This window comes from Oncorhynchus mykiss, chromosome 10 (genome assembly GCF_057628025.1).
Source record: "Oncorhynchus mykiss isolate SJ-2025 chromosome 10, ASM5762802v1, whole genome shotgun sequence".
NCBI lineage: Eukaryota > Metazoa > Chordata > Actinopteri > Salmoniformes > Salmonidae > Oncorhynchus > Oncorhynchus mykiss.
In genome coordinates, this window is record NC_143031.1 from 64753802 (window position 1) to 64767094 (window position 13293).

The 13293-nt window shown below is 44.4% G+C and overlaps 1 protein-coding gene across 2 annotated transcripts; it reads left to right on the forward strand.

The window, feature by feature from the left end:
- Nucleotides 1-268: 268 nt before the first annotated feature.
- Nucleotides 269-10473, forward strand: LOC110534721 (uncharacterized). Of its 2 annotated transcripts, XM_090187428.1 has the most exons (7): nt 269-790; nt 1572-1702; nt 1892-2083; nt 3798-3956; nt 4512-4623; nt 5106-5233; nt 8960-10473. In XM_090187428.1, exons 1-7 carry the CDS (start codon nt 508-510, stop codon nt 9896-9898), a joined length of 1944 nt encoding a protein of 647 aa, XP_090043554.1. In that variant the 5' UTR covers nt 269-507; the 3' UTR covers nt 9899-10473. The 2 variants fall into 2 exon arrangements, with proteins under 2 accessions (XP_090043554.1, XP_021475330.3); XM_021619655.3 differs by lacking the exons at nt 3798-3956; nt 4512-4623; nt 5106-5233; nt 8960-10473 and having other exon boundaries at nt 278-790; nt 1892-3489.
- Nucleotides 10474-13293: the final 2820 nt, after the last annotated feature.

The window sequence follows — 13293 nt, forward strand, 5'->3', positions numbered from 1 at the left end:
CCGGTGTCCTGGCCAAATTCCCAATCTGGCCCTCAAACCATCACGGTCGCCTAATAATCCCCAGTTTACAACTAGCTCATTCATCTCCACTCCTCTCCCCTGTAATTATTCCCCAGGTCGTTGCTGTAAATGAGAACGTGTTCTCAGTCAACTTACCTGGTAAAATAACAGATAAAAACATTTCCTTTCACCAAAATTGAATTCACATTTATTTGATTTTTTTCCCACCTCCGTCCAGTTGGTGGCGGCAACACACCATTTGCTCGTCGTTCGCCATAAAACCTCACGGAAGAAAAAGTAAACGGAAGTAAGCTTTGAACAAGAACAATCTTCACGTTAGCGTTTTTGTGAGATTCATTAACACAATGAAACTCAAACTGTGACTCATTTAACTGCACAGTATCACATACTTGTCCCAGGTAGTCTTTCATTTGCGTTGGAGACAGGACTTGGCTTATAGATGTTATCTAGGTAACGCAACCTAGCTTGTAACGTTAGCTGTTAACAATGGCTAACTGTATGGTTTTTCACACTCAAATAGCCTCCATCATGGAGGTACTAGCGAATGCAGCCGTGGCAGAGATCTGTAAACTCGTAGACGACGACTATGCAGTGTTTCGTTTAGAAATTTCTCAAAGCCAGAAAGAAAACAGGGGATTGCGGAGGAAACTACAGTTAATAGAACTGAAGGTGGCACGGGAGCGCGCAGAGAGGACAACGCGAGATCGCGTCCTCGCCAGTCGTCCCAGTAGTGTCAAGATCCTCGACCGATACAGAGGAATGGCAAAAGGTACATTTAGCAGAAGGCCGAGCTGCGCGACCTGTCTCCGCACTGCACATGTGTGACTTTAGATGTGATAACCAGAATTGGGTCTTGGTCAGTTTTTGAATAGTATGCAATAATTCCCCTGATTACTTGGCTATCTTGTACAAAAACACAGTTATATATTCTAACCAGCATCTCCTATTATTTACTCAATAAAAACAAGCAATATGGAACATAACAATCTATAAATAGTATATCAATACATTATGAAAATTGCTACCTGCGAGTACCTGCTACCTCCGTGCCAATAGTCTATAATATACCGTTGAGCATTGACAGTAGCTAACCTAACCACTTTAATTTTATTTTTATTTAACTTGGCAAGTCAGTTAAGAACAAATTCTTATTTTCAATGACAGCCTAGGAACTACCTGTTCAGGGGCAGAAAGACAGATTTGTCAGCTCGGGGATTTGAACTTGCAACCTTTCGGTTACTAGTCCAACACCCTAACCACTAGGCTACCCTAAGGTGATGTGGTAATATACCATGGCTCTAAGGGCTGTACTTATGCACAACGCAACACGGAGTGCCTGGATACAACCCTTAGCCGTGGTATATTGGCCATATACCACAAACCCCAGAGGTTCCATATTGCTATTATAAACTGGTTACCAATGTAATTAGAGCAGTAAAAATACATGTTTTGCCATACCTGTGGTATACGGTCTGATATGCCATGGCTGTCAGCCAATCAGCATTCAGGGCTCGAACCACCCAGTTTATAACCCCCAATAACTCTCTCAGGTGAAGGACATCTCACTGGAGGTCACAGGAACTTTGTGAAGCCAGCAGGACACAATACATGGAGAGATGACCAACCAATCATTGTTGATGAGGGGAGTGGAACCTCAACCCAGCATGTTATTGTGATAGAGGTTAGTGTAATAGTGTTGCATAAAAAATTACAGTTACTTACAGTTAGTAAATCAAGTGTGGTTTGTTTATTTCAGAAAGGCTCCCCTCAGCTCATTCACTTGCCATAGGGGAGCTTGTGAGATTTCTCTACGACATTGTTATCCAATTCAACTCATGTACTGGTAATTAACTACTTTCTCTTGTGTCAGTCTGCAGATGCAGAGGCTGTAGGTCCTGGAGTCAAGCAGGAGAGATCTGAAGGAGAAGAGGACCCACGGCACAGCAGAGACATTCAGACTGGAGCGGCTGAATCGCCCCCTGTAGCTACAGAGAACCCCACCACCGCCCCAGCGCAGCCCAGGAACCAACGCAGCATCACGGCGATCAGTGGAACGCCGGAGGTTAGTGGAACGCCGAACGTCGTCCTCAAGTCAGAAACAGACATCGAGACTTTAACGGGACTGGGTCGACTGGGCTGTCCTCCTGCTCCCCGCTCAGAGCATTTACTTTATGGTAACTCGAGCCCGAGGCCGGTTCTGTCCCATCAGGACCCAAGTGGCTCGTTATATACTGTCAATGATCCATCCTGTTCATACGCTACAGGGACAGAGATGATACCTAGTGACATGCCTGTGGGCTTAGAGTTACACACTGATCTGTCTAGAGGGGACTGGAACCGGTACAGTAGTAGTGTATACTCTGAAGGGTCCCTAGATAAGAAAGGGGAGGGTCTGGTTGTAGATGAGGTGACTGTGAAAGTGGAGGGCGACGTTCCTCTGACATGGAATGCAGACGAGACTCAGTTAGGAGAAGGACACTCGCAGGGCAACACTAGTGACTTCTTAGACTACAGGGAAAGCTTAGAGACCAATCTAAATTTCGCAACCCACTCCCCTTTACATGTGTTCAGGGATCGTGATCCAGTGTCTACGTCAATGGCACCCTCCGATTCACATGGCCGTGTCCTTTTCGATCAGGTATTGAACTCAAATGACAGGGCTAGAGCCCAGACTCAGGGAGGGGGAGCCACATCAGGCAATAGTAAAGAGAAACGGTTTCTCTGCATGTTCTGTAACAAAGGCTTCAGCTGCCTCCAGAAAGTGGAGGTTCACCAGAGGATCCACACAGGGGTAAAACCCTTCAGCTGTACCCAGTGTCACATGCGCTTCGCCCAAGCTGGCACACTGAAGAGGCACCAGAGGGTCCACACAGGGGAGAAACCCTTCAGCTGTACCCAGTGTCACATGCGCTTCGCCCAGGCTGGTGACCTGAAGAGGCATCAGAGGGTCCACACGGGAGAGAGGCCCTTCGCCTGTACGCACTGCAGGAAGAGGTTCTCAGAGAGGAGCTACCTCAGGATGCACCAGCAGAAAAAACATTCCACTCTATAACATAGGAAGTAAAAATTCCACTCGATAGCTTCTGATGTTTAGATCAAACCCTGCATTAAAGACAAAGATGAATTGTCATTGTTGTCAGCAGAAAAGATCCACAGATGAATTTGGAATAATGAGAGTAACAGATTTCAGTGTTGAATATTCCTGGGTAGAATATTTCATTCATACATTGTGTGATATATAAGCCTAAAAAGTTGGTTACATATTGTGTTTGTACTATGTGGGCAATATGATGTTCATAAATGCCTATTTCATTGCTTCCGTTCAATAATTCAATAACCCCCCCCAAGACACTTGAATGAATGCAGTTTATCAAGTTAATGCAGATTTTTTTGTTGATGTTTGTGTGGTTTTCATGTGGTGTATTTAACACTTGTTTCTGTTTATTAAACACAAAATGTGACTTTTCATTCTAAGACTGTCATTGAGACTATCTTTAGTTAGCTTAGTCTTTATATACACTTACTAAATATAGCTACACATACCCACACTAACAAACACCTACTGCACACATCAAAATAGTTTAGTCGGGTTTGTCTGACTTTTGACTTATCATAGCGGACTTGTTTTCTTTACCTACAACATCATATTTATGTGCACCATAATGGGTTTAACAACAATGAAATCATTATCCATGTTGAAAGTGTGTTTTATCGTGTGCGTATATGTACCTGAGGGAGTATATGTCTGTGTAATCTGCATCACCTCTCTCTTCCAGGAGGAGGGTCCAGATGTGGTGCTGGTGAAGGAGGAGGGATATGAGGAGGGTCTGGGGAACCCCGAGGGGACCATGGTCATGGAGGACAACCAGACTTCACCTCTTGAACCCACAGAGGAACCATCTGAGCAGCACAGGACCACACACAGTCTCACTGAGGTGAGCATACGGAAACTACTGTCTGAATGGTATTAGGTCAGGACCCATATCCACAAAATGTGTCAGAGTAGGTTTGCTGATCTAGGAGCAGTTTTGCCTTTTCTATTTGGAAAGGTCCTAGATTAGCACTCGTACTCTGAGACTCGGGGCACCAGGTCTTGATTAATTTTGTTGTAATTGTAGGACGATGCCTTTGAATTATTAGTTTAATTTGATTACTTCACACTCTTTAAAGTTACATGCTAGCTGTACCTGAAGACTTCCAGTCTTTGCGCTAAGCTGGTTTGCGCTGGCTCGCAAAATTGCCTCTAACTTCCTGCACACTGGACCCAGAGACGAAAAAATTGTATCCACAATTTAATCTGACTCTGGGGAAGTAGATAATTGCCCGTATCATTAACTATCCCTTTAAAGAGTGTCACGTAATCAAATTAATTAACATGTTTGCATAGTACTCATAGCAGTCCCTCATTGCCCAATCAGAAGATGCTCCATAGCAGGGTGCTCATATCAGATTTCTTGATCCAACATCCTCTCACTCTGTATCTCTTACAGTCAGTAGACATGGAGGATGGGAAGCCTGATCTGCTGCTGGTCAAAGAGGAGGCAATAGAAGATGGATCAGAGAGCATTGATTTGATGAGTGGACTAAAGATGGGGGAGCAAAGTAAGAGAGAAATACATATAGCCTACATACTGTAATAATCTTCAATGGGAATAGGGATGCACCTGGCTATTATTTTTGTAATTAACACATATGAAACAATATGAATACTTCATTTATTAAACAATATCAATACAATTTGTATAAAATACACACAAAAAAAGATGTACACTGACTGTACAAAACATTAGGAACACCTGTCTACCACCCACAGGACATCTAGCCAACTTAACACAACTGTGGAAAGCATTGGCGTCAACATGGGCCTGTGGAACGCTTTCAACACTTTGTAGAGTCCATTCCCCAACGAATTGTGGCTGATCTGAAGGGAAATGGGGGTGCCACTCAATATTAGGAAGGTGTTCCTAATGTTTTGTACGCTCAGTGTATATCAACATAAGTCAGACATCACCAGGCAAATAACACATTAAAAATCCATCCATGTGTCATGTTTGTTAAGTCTGGACAGTAACCTCTTCCTGCAGGTGGTTGGCTGGAAGCTAACAGAGGAGACTGGGAAGCCATCTTGGATTCCCAGACCCAGACGTGTGCAGGCAAGAGCCCGGGGGACAACATCACTGAGCAGGCCAGGACGAGAGGTGACATAATGGAGGTCAGTGGATGGGACTGTGTCCTCAACTCTGGGCTGGGGAACAACACTGTTAACCACAACCAGAAACAAAAATTTGAATACAAATCAACATTCAAACTTAGTCTCCATGACGACAGACTGGCTGAGACCAGGGCTAGGAATAGATTTTGTCTGCGAGGGTGGGGAGGTGTCCGTATGCAGCTGGAGAGAACAGACACAGACTCGGCTATCGATGCTCCGTCCTGCTACTATAGTTGTGATTCAGAGAGACTGATGACGCCTCAGGTTAACCACCTAACAGGTGCTGCCTTCAGCCTGCCTTCTATAGGATCTATCAACTGGAACATGGACCCTGTGACAACACACACACTCCCTGGCCTCCGTCCTCCTCACACTCTCCTTATGTTAATCCAGACCTCAGACAGTGCCAATGCCTCAACACTAAATGGCTACACAAGCCCATTGACAAATGACAGTAGTAGAGATGGAATAAGTAAAAGTGATGGCGCCAAAGAGAAGCGCTTCGCGTTTTCATTTTGTGGGAAAGCTTTCAGTTTCCCCAAACAGGTGGAGATCCACCAGAGGATGCACACGGGGGATTAATTGTTCAGCTGCCACCTGTGCCGGGCCAGTTTCTCTGACTATTCCAACCTGAAGAGGGTCCACCTAGGGGATAAATTAAATTGCCCCCAGTGTGAGAAGAGGTTCTCCCACCAGCACCAGCTGAAGGTGCACCTGAAGATCTACGCAGGAGAGAAGCCGTTTCCCTGTGTTCTCAGAGAGGAGCTACCTCAGGATACACCAGCAGAAAATGCACATGGCCCATGTATAGTGAAATGTAATGTAGTAGTAGTTATAGTAGTAGTTATACTGAACAAAAATATAAATGCATCATGCAACAATTGGGTGAGTTCCAGTTTATATAAGGAAATCAGTCAATCGAAATGAATTCATCAGGCCCTAATCTATGGATTTCACATGACTGGGCAGGGGTGCAGCCATGGGTGGGCCTGGGAGGGCATAGCCCCCCCCCCCCTACTGGTGAGCCAGGCCCAGCCAATCAGAATGAGTTTATCCCCTCAAAAGGGCTTTATTACAGACAGAAATACTCAGTTTCATCAGCTGTCCGGGTGGCTGGTCTCAGATGATCCTGCAGGTGAAGGGTTACACGTGGTCTGTGGTTAAGGCCAGTTGGATACAGCCAAATTCTGTAAAACAACATTGGAAGCGGATTATGGTAGAGAAATGAACATTCAGTTCTCTGGTAACAGCTCTGGTGTACATTCCTGCACTCAGCATGCCAATTGTACGCTCTTCCTCAAAACTTGAGATATCTGTGGCTTTGTGTTGAGACAAAACTGCACATTTTAGAGTGGCCTTTATTGTCCCCAGCAAAAGGTGCACCTGTGTAATGATCATGCTGTTTAATCAGCTTCTTGATATGCTACACCTGTCAGGTGGATTATGTTGGCAAATGAGGAATGCTCACTGACAGGGATTTAGACAAATTTGTGCACAACATTTAAGAAAAATAAGCTTTTTGTGCGTATGGAACATTTCCGGGATATTTTATTTCAGCACATGAAACACGGGACCAACACTTTACATTTTTTAAAAATATTTTTGGTCAGTATAGTTTGTTGGTAGTTAATTCTGTTGGTTTTGAATGTTGTAGGGAACTGGATGAGGTGAACTGAGGAAAGAATTAGAATGATAAGGTGATGGTTGGTGTGATTGTGTCTGTAAAAATGCTTCACTGATGAAGTGACAACTATGTCCCTTTAGGTTGATGCTGGTGCTTTATAGTGAGATAAAGATAGTGCCTTAGTTCATGTTTACTTGACATGAAGGTGTATGTAATGTTGAACTTTTCCAAAGTATTCTAAAAAATTATTTATGAAGTAGTGAAGCTGTGTGTAAGTCCCGTATGTAAGTGTATGACCGTTTTGTTGAAATTAAAGACTAAATCGACTGTGTGCTGACTGATTTGTATTTTTTTTTTAAATTTTAGTTTCTCTCATCTCAGTCGAACCAAAACATTATACTTCTTTCTTGAATCAACACATACAGTGCATTCAGAAAGTATTCAGACTTTTTCCACATTTTGTTACGTTACAGCCTTATTCTAAAATTGATTAAGTCTTTTTTTTCCTTTATCAATCTACACACAATACCCCTAGTCATATTTGCACATTTACAAAAAAATATATTCCAAAAATGACCTTATTTACATAAGTATTCAGACCCTTTGCTATTAGTCTCGAAATTGAGCTCAGGTGCATCCTGTTTCCATTGATCATCCTTGAGCTGTTTCTACAACTTGACTGGAGTCCACATGTGGTAAATTCAATTGACTGGACATGATTTGGAAAGGCACATGCCTGTCTATATAAGGTCCCACAGTTGACAGTGCATGTCAGTGCAAGAACCAAGCCATGAGGTCGAAGGAATTGTCCCCAAGAACACAGTGGCCTCTATCATTCTTAAATGGAAGAAGTTTGGAACCACCAAGACTCTTCCTAGAGCTAGCCGCCTGGCCAAACTGAGAAATCGGGGGAGAAGGGCCTTGGTCAGGGAGGTGACCAAGAACCCAATGGTCACTCAGAGAGTTCCAGAGTTCATCTGTGGAGATGGGAGAACCTTCCAGAAGGACAGCTATCTCTGCAGCACTCCACCAATCATAGTAGAGTGGCCAAACGGAAGCCGCTCCTCAGTAAAAGGCACATGACAGCCCGCTTGGCGTTTGCCAAAAGGCACCTAAAGGACTCTCAGACAATGAGAAACAAGATTCTCTGGTCTGATGAAACCAAGATTGAACTCTTTGGCCTGAATGCCAAGTGTCATGTCTTGCGGAAATCTGACACCATCCCTACGGTGAAGCATGGTGGTGGCAACATCATGCGGTGGGAATGTTTTTCAGTGGCAGGGAATGGGAGAGTAGTCAGGATCGAGGGAAAGATGAACGGAGCAAAGTACACAGAGATCCTTGATGAAATCCTGCTCCAGGGCGCTCAGGACCTTAGACTGGGGCGAAGGTTCACCTTCCAACATGACAATGACACTAAGCACACAGCCAAGACAACGCAGGAGTTGCTTCGTTCACATGTACGCCTGCCCCACCTGTCAGAAACGCTTTGCTGAAGCGTACTATGTGAAGAGGCACCAGGCCGTTCACACCAAGGAGATGCCCTTCAAGTGCAAATTATGTTACAAGAGCTTCTCCTTCCTGATTAGTCTCTGAATGTCCTTGAGTGACCCAGCCAGAGCCCGTACTTGATCCCGATTGAACATCTCTGGAGAGACCTGAGAATATCTGTGCAACGACGCTCCCCATCCAGTCTGACAGAGTGTGAGAGGATCTGCAGAGAAGAATGGGAGAAACTCCCAAATATAGGTGTGCCAAGCTTGAAGCATCATATCCAAGAAGACTCGAGGCTGTAATCACTGCCAAAGGTGCTTCAACTAAGTACTGAGTAAAGGGTGATATTTCAGTTATGTTTTTTTATAACTGTTTTTGCTTTGTCATTATGGGGTTTGAATTATGGGGTCTGAATACTTTCCAAATGCACTGTATAGAGCATTGTTTTTTATATAATAAATTGCAGTGCCGCCATATAGTTAGGTACTTGAATCACAATGTTATAGATTGGCTTGACTGTGGTTAACATTTTATAATATGTTTCTGTTTGTACAGCAAAGAGTTTCTTATATAAACCTTGATGTTTTCTGTACAATCTTTATTTGCAGTCTGCAGTCCATGAAGACCAACTGATACACGGTGTTGCTGGCGGGAGAGACTGGACCTCTGAAGCTGCTGGTCACAAATCCTGGTCCCGGATCAGGACCCTGGATCAAGAGCCGTCACTCTTCCTTTCCGAGTCGGAACCAGGACCCAACCGCGGGGGACAGAGACTCCACCACAACCACTACATAGAACACAACCAGTGGACAGGTGGACTGAACAACAACAGTCCTGGTGGTCATCAGAGAGACAGAGGCTCCAGTCAGGGATCCAGTCTGCAGCCCAGACCCTTCTCTTCACAGTCTCAGTGCAGGGATGAAGCAGGGCCTGGGGCTGATAGAGATAGACCCTCCTGTTCCTATGATACAAACACCACAGTATCCATGATGGACAGAGTAGGTCACCCAGGGCTTCAGCCTTCACAGAGAGTAGTGGGAGATGCCCCTGGTGGGAGTCTAACAGGAAGTCTGTCTTCCTCTTCAGGATCTCGCCTAATGCCTGGTGACTGGGTTCATAGGAAGCCTGGCTCTAGCCTTCCTCAGTTACCTCATGGTTACCCCACGAATATAGATAGGGTCAAGATGGGCGTTCACCACGAGCGGTACCTAGCCTGTAGCACAGCACACAATCCCAACAACACTCAAACAATGGCTAGAGGTCAAGGTGGGAGCTCAAAGACTAACCACCTGAGGGTGGTGTCTCCTGCTTCTACCTCTGGTGTCATTGGGTCACAACGTGTGAGGCCAAGCGTTAGGACAGACGCCGGCAAAACGTACGCCTGCCCCACCTGTCAGAAGCGCTTCGCTCATGCGAACTATGTGAAGAGGCACCAGGCCGTTCACACCAAGGACAAGCCCTTCAAGTGCAAACTATGTTACAAGAGCTTCTCCTTCCTGACTAGCCTGATCAGACATAGGAGTGTCCACAACGGGGAGAAATTGTAGCAGTGTGGCTTGAGATGTACGCAGGGGATGTCTGTGAACTATTCTTTAGTTTAATTATTATAGTTATCATGTCTAGTGTCATGGGGTAAGAGGGTAATTAACCACATACCCCTCATTAACCTTTTGTTAACTTGCTATTTGAAATTGGATTGTAAATACCTGTTTTTATGAGAGTTGCTAACACACTGCGCTTTCTAAACAAGTCTTCTCTCAGCTTTAAAGACAGTGATCATAGGAGATTTGAATTGTATTATAATAAGCAGTATCTTATTTCCAAGAACAGCGCGAGTACCTTTTTCATTGAACCACACCCATGGAAGTGAACAGTGACAAAGAACTATTTCCACGTTAGTGTTTTTATTGTTATTTAGACTTTTATTAACACCCTGGAACTCAAAATATGACTAATTTAACTGAACAACATCACACACTTCCCCCAGTTAGTGTTTAATGCGTTCTGGTAACTCCGAGCTCCCCAGGTCATCCACCTCTCGTGCATATCTTTTGTTCTGGCACCTCCCGATTTACAAATTAAGCGCTGATTACATGATTAAACAACCAAAGTTATTCTACAACATTGCCTGATTTTTTGCGTCTTGTTTTCGTTCTATTGTAAGGCCTACATGAAATGTACCAAACGTGTTTGTATGTAATAATTCTTGAAAACACATATTGCTGTTTTTTATAATAAACTCCAATGGCTTCATATTGTTAGGTACTTGAATCACACTGTCAGACATGGGCATGACTGTGATTAACATGTAATGTTTCTGTGTGTACAGCGAATAGTTTTTGTCAGGTATCCTAGTGGTTAAGAGCGTTGGGCCATTAACCGAAAGGTCGCTGGTTTGAATACCCGAGCATGACTAGGTGGAAAAACCTGTTGATGTGCCCATGAGCAAGGCACTTAACCCTAGTCGCTTCTGTATGTTGTTCTGAAGCAGAACATCTGCTAAATGACTAAAACGCAAATGTAATAAACCCTTATGCTTTTCTGCAAAATCTTTGTTTTCAGTCTGCAGTCCATGAAGACCTGCTGATATCCAGTGTTACTGGTGAGAGAGTGGACCTCCTGAGATCGCTGGTCAAAAAGACTTGCTCCGGATCACGACCATGGATCAGAAGCCATCACTCTTCCTTCCCGAGTCAGAACCGGGACCGAACCACACAGAGCACATCTGGCGGGGAGTGAGCCGGCAACCGGAGGGTTGCTGGTATCAATATCTCAAGTACCACCTACCACTGATGTTCCCTTGAACAAGGAACTTAACCCCCTAAACTGCTCATTGGACGGTGCACTGCAGCTGCTCTCTGCTCCAGCCTCTACAACCTAATGTGTGTTTGTATGTATGTGTGTAAATCAGGGGGTTGGATAAAAGCAGAAGAAAAATTCCCATCACACAATCCCAATAACAATGGCTAGAGTTCGAGGGAGCTCAAAGACTGGCTCCTGCTTCTACCACATCATAACGTGGGAGGCCAAGTATTAGGACAGACAAGCCATACGTGTGGGAAGCGCTTCTCTGAGGAGAAGTATGTGAAGAGGCCTTTCACACCAAGGAAAGGCCCTTCAAGTGCAAACTAAAAAAGAAACGTCCCTTTTTCAGGACCCTGTCTTTCAAAGATAATTCGTAAAAATCCAAATAACTTCACAGATATTCATTGTAAAAGGTTTAAACACTTTCCCATGCTTGTTCAATGAACCATAAATAATTAATGAACATCCAACTTTCCCATGCTTGTTCAATGAACCATAAATAATTAATGAACATCCATCTGTGGAACGGTCGTAAAGACAATAACAGCTTACAGACGGTAGGTAATTGAGGTCACAGTTATGAAAACGTAGGACACTAAAGAGGCCTTTCTACTGACTCTGAAAAACACCAAAAGAAAGATGCCCAGGGTCCCTGCTCATCTGCGTGAACGTGTCTTAGGCATGCTGCAAGGAGGCATGAGGACTGCAGATGCGGCCAGGGCAATACATTGCAATGTTCGTACTGTGAGATGCCCAAGACAGTGCTACAGGGAGACAGGACGGACAGTTGATCGTCCTCGCAGTTGCAGACCACTTGTAACACACCTGTACAGGATCGGTACATCCGAACATCACACCTGTGGGACAGGTACAGGATAGCAGTAACAACTGCCCGAGTTACACCAGGAATGCACAATCCCTCCATCAGTGCTCAGACTGACCGCAATAGGCTGAGAGAGGCTGGACTGAGGGCTTGTAGGCCTATTGTAAGGCAGGACCTCAACAGACATCACCGGCAACAACGTCGCCTATGGGCACAAACCCACCGTCGCTGGACCAGACAGGACTGGCAAAAAGTGCTCTTCACTGTCGAGTCGCGGTTTTGTCTCACCAGGGGGGTGGTCCCCCCGTGTGGTTCTGGGATTTTTGCTCACCGTTCTTGTGATCATTTTGACCCCACGGGGTGAGATATTGCGTGGAGCCCCAGATCGAGGGAGATTATCAGTGGTCTTGTATGTCTTCCATTTCCTAATATTTGCTCCCACAGTTGATTTATTCAAACCAAGCTGCTTACCTATTGCATATTCAGTCTTCCCAGCCTGGTGCAGGTCTACAATTTTGTTTCTGGTGTCCTTTGACAGCTCTTTGGTCTTGGCCATAGTGGAGTTTGGAGTGTGACTGTTTGAGGTTGTGGACAGGTGTCTTTTATACTGATAACAAGTCCAAACAGGTGCCATTAATACAGGTATCGAGTGGAGGACAGAGGAGCCTCTTAAAGAAGTTACAGGTCTGTGAGAGCCAGAAATCTTGCTTATTTGTAGGTGACCAAATACTTATTTTCCACCATAATTTGCTAATAAATTCATAAAAAATCCTACAATGTGATTTTCTGGATTTTTTAACTCATTTTGTCTGTCATAGTTGAAGTGTACCTATGAGGAAAATTACAGGCCTCATCTTTTTAAGTGGGAGAACTTGCACAATTGGTGGCTGACTAAATACTTTTTTGCCCCACTGTATATGTAACATCGGAGATTAAGTAATGTAAACCAAACCCCACAGAAATATGTTATTTGGTGTTTCCTTGAACATTCCTATCACTCATGATTTTTTTTTGCAAGAAAAACTGGGTCTGGGTATCTAAGGGTTAAGCTGTCCCAGTTTATATGATGTCCCAGTTTTTTTTCAAGTAACATTGTATGAATTTAATCGTGTGAGGGTGGGTTGATGAACACTGTCAGCATGGCCACTGCCAGCATGGCCACTGCCATTTCAATACCGTACCTCTCTTATTGCTTCAAGGCACACCTTGATACAACCACCAAACGGGAGCAAAAAAAAAGTGTGTTCAAGAACATACAATAAAGTTTTGGGGAAACGTGTTGTTCAGTACAAACCCTTCCGCAACGTAGAAAAC

Excerpts from the sequence above, each read along its gene's own strand:
- LOC110534721 (XM_090187428.1), top strand. The coding sequence starts at position 508 with ATGGCTAACTGTATGGTTTTTCACACTCAAATAGCCTCCATCATGGAG. Across the intron at positions 791-1,571 it reads ATACAGAGGAATGGCAAAAG|GTGAAGGACATCTCACTGGA; the intron begins GTACATTTAGCA and ends TAACTCTCTCAG. Across the intron at positions 3,957-4,511 it reads CCACACACAGTCTCACTGAG|TCAGTAGACATGGAGGATGG; the intron begins GTGAGCATACGG and ends TATCTCTTACAG.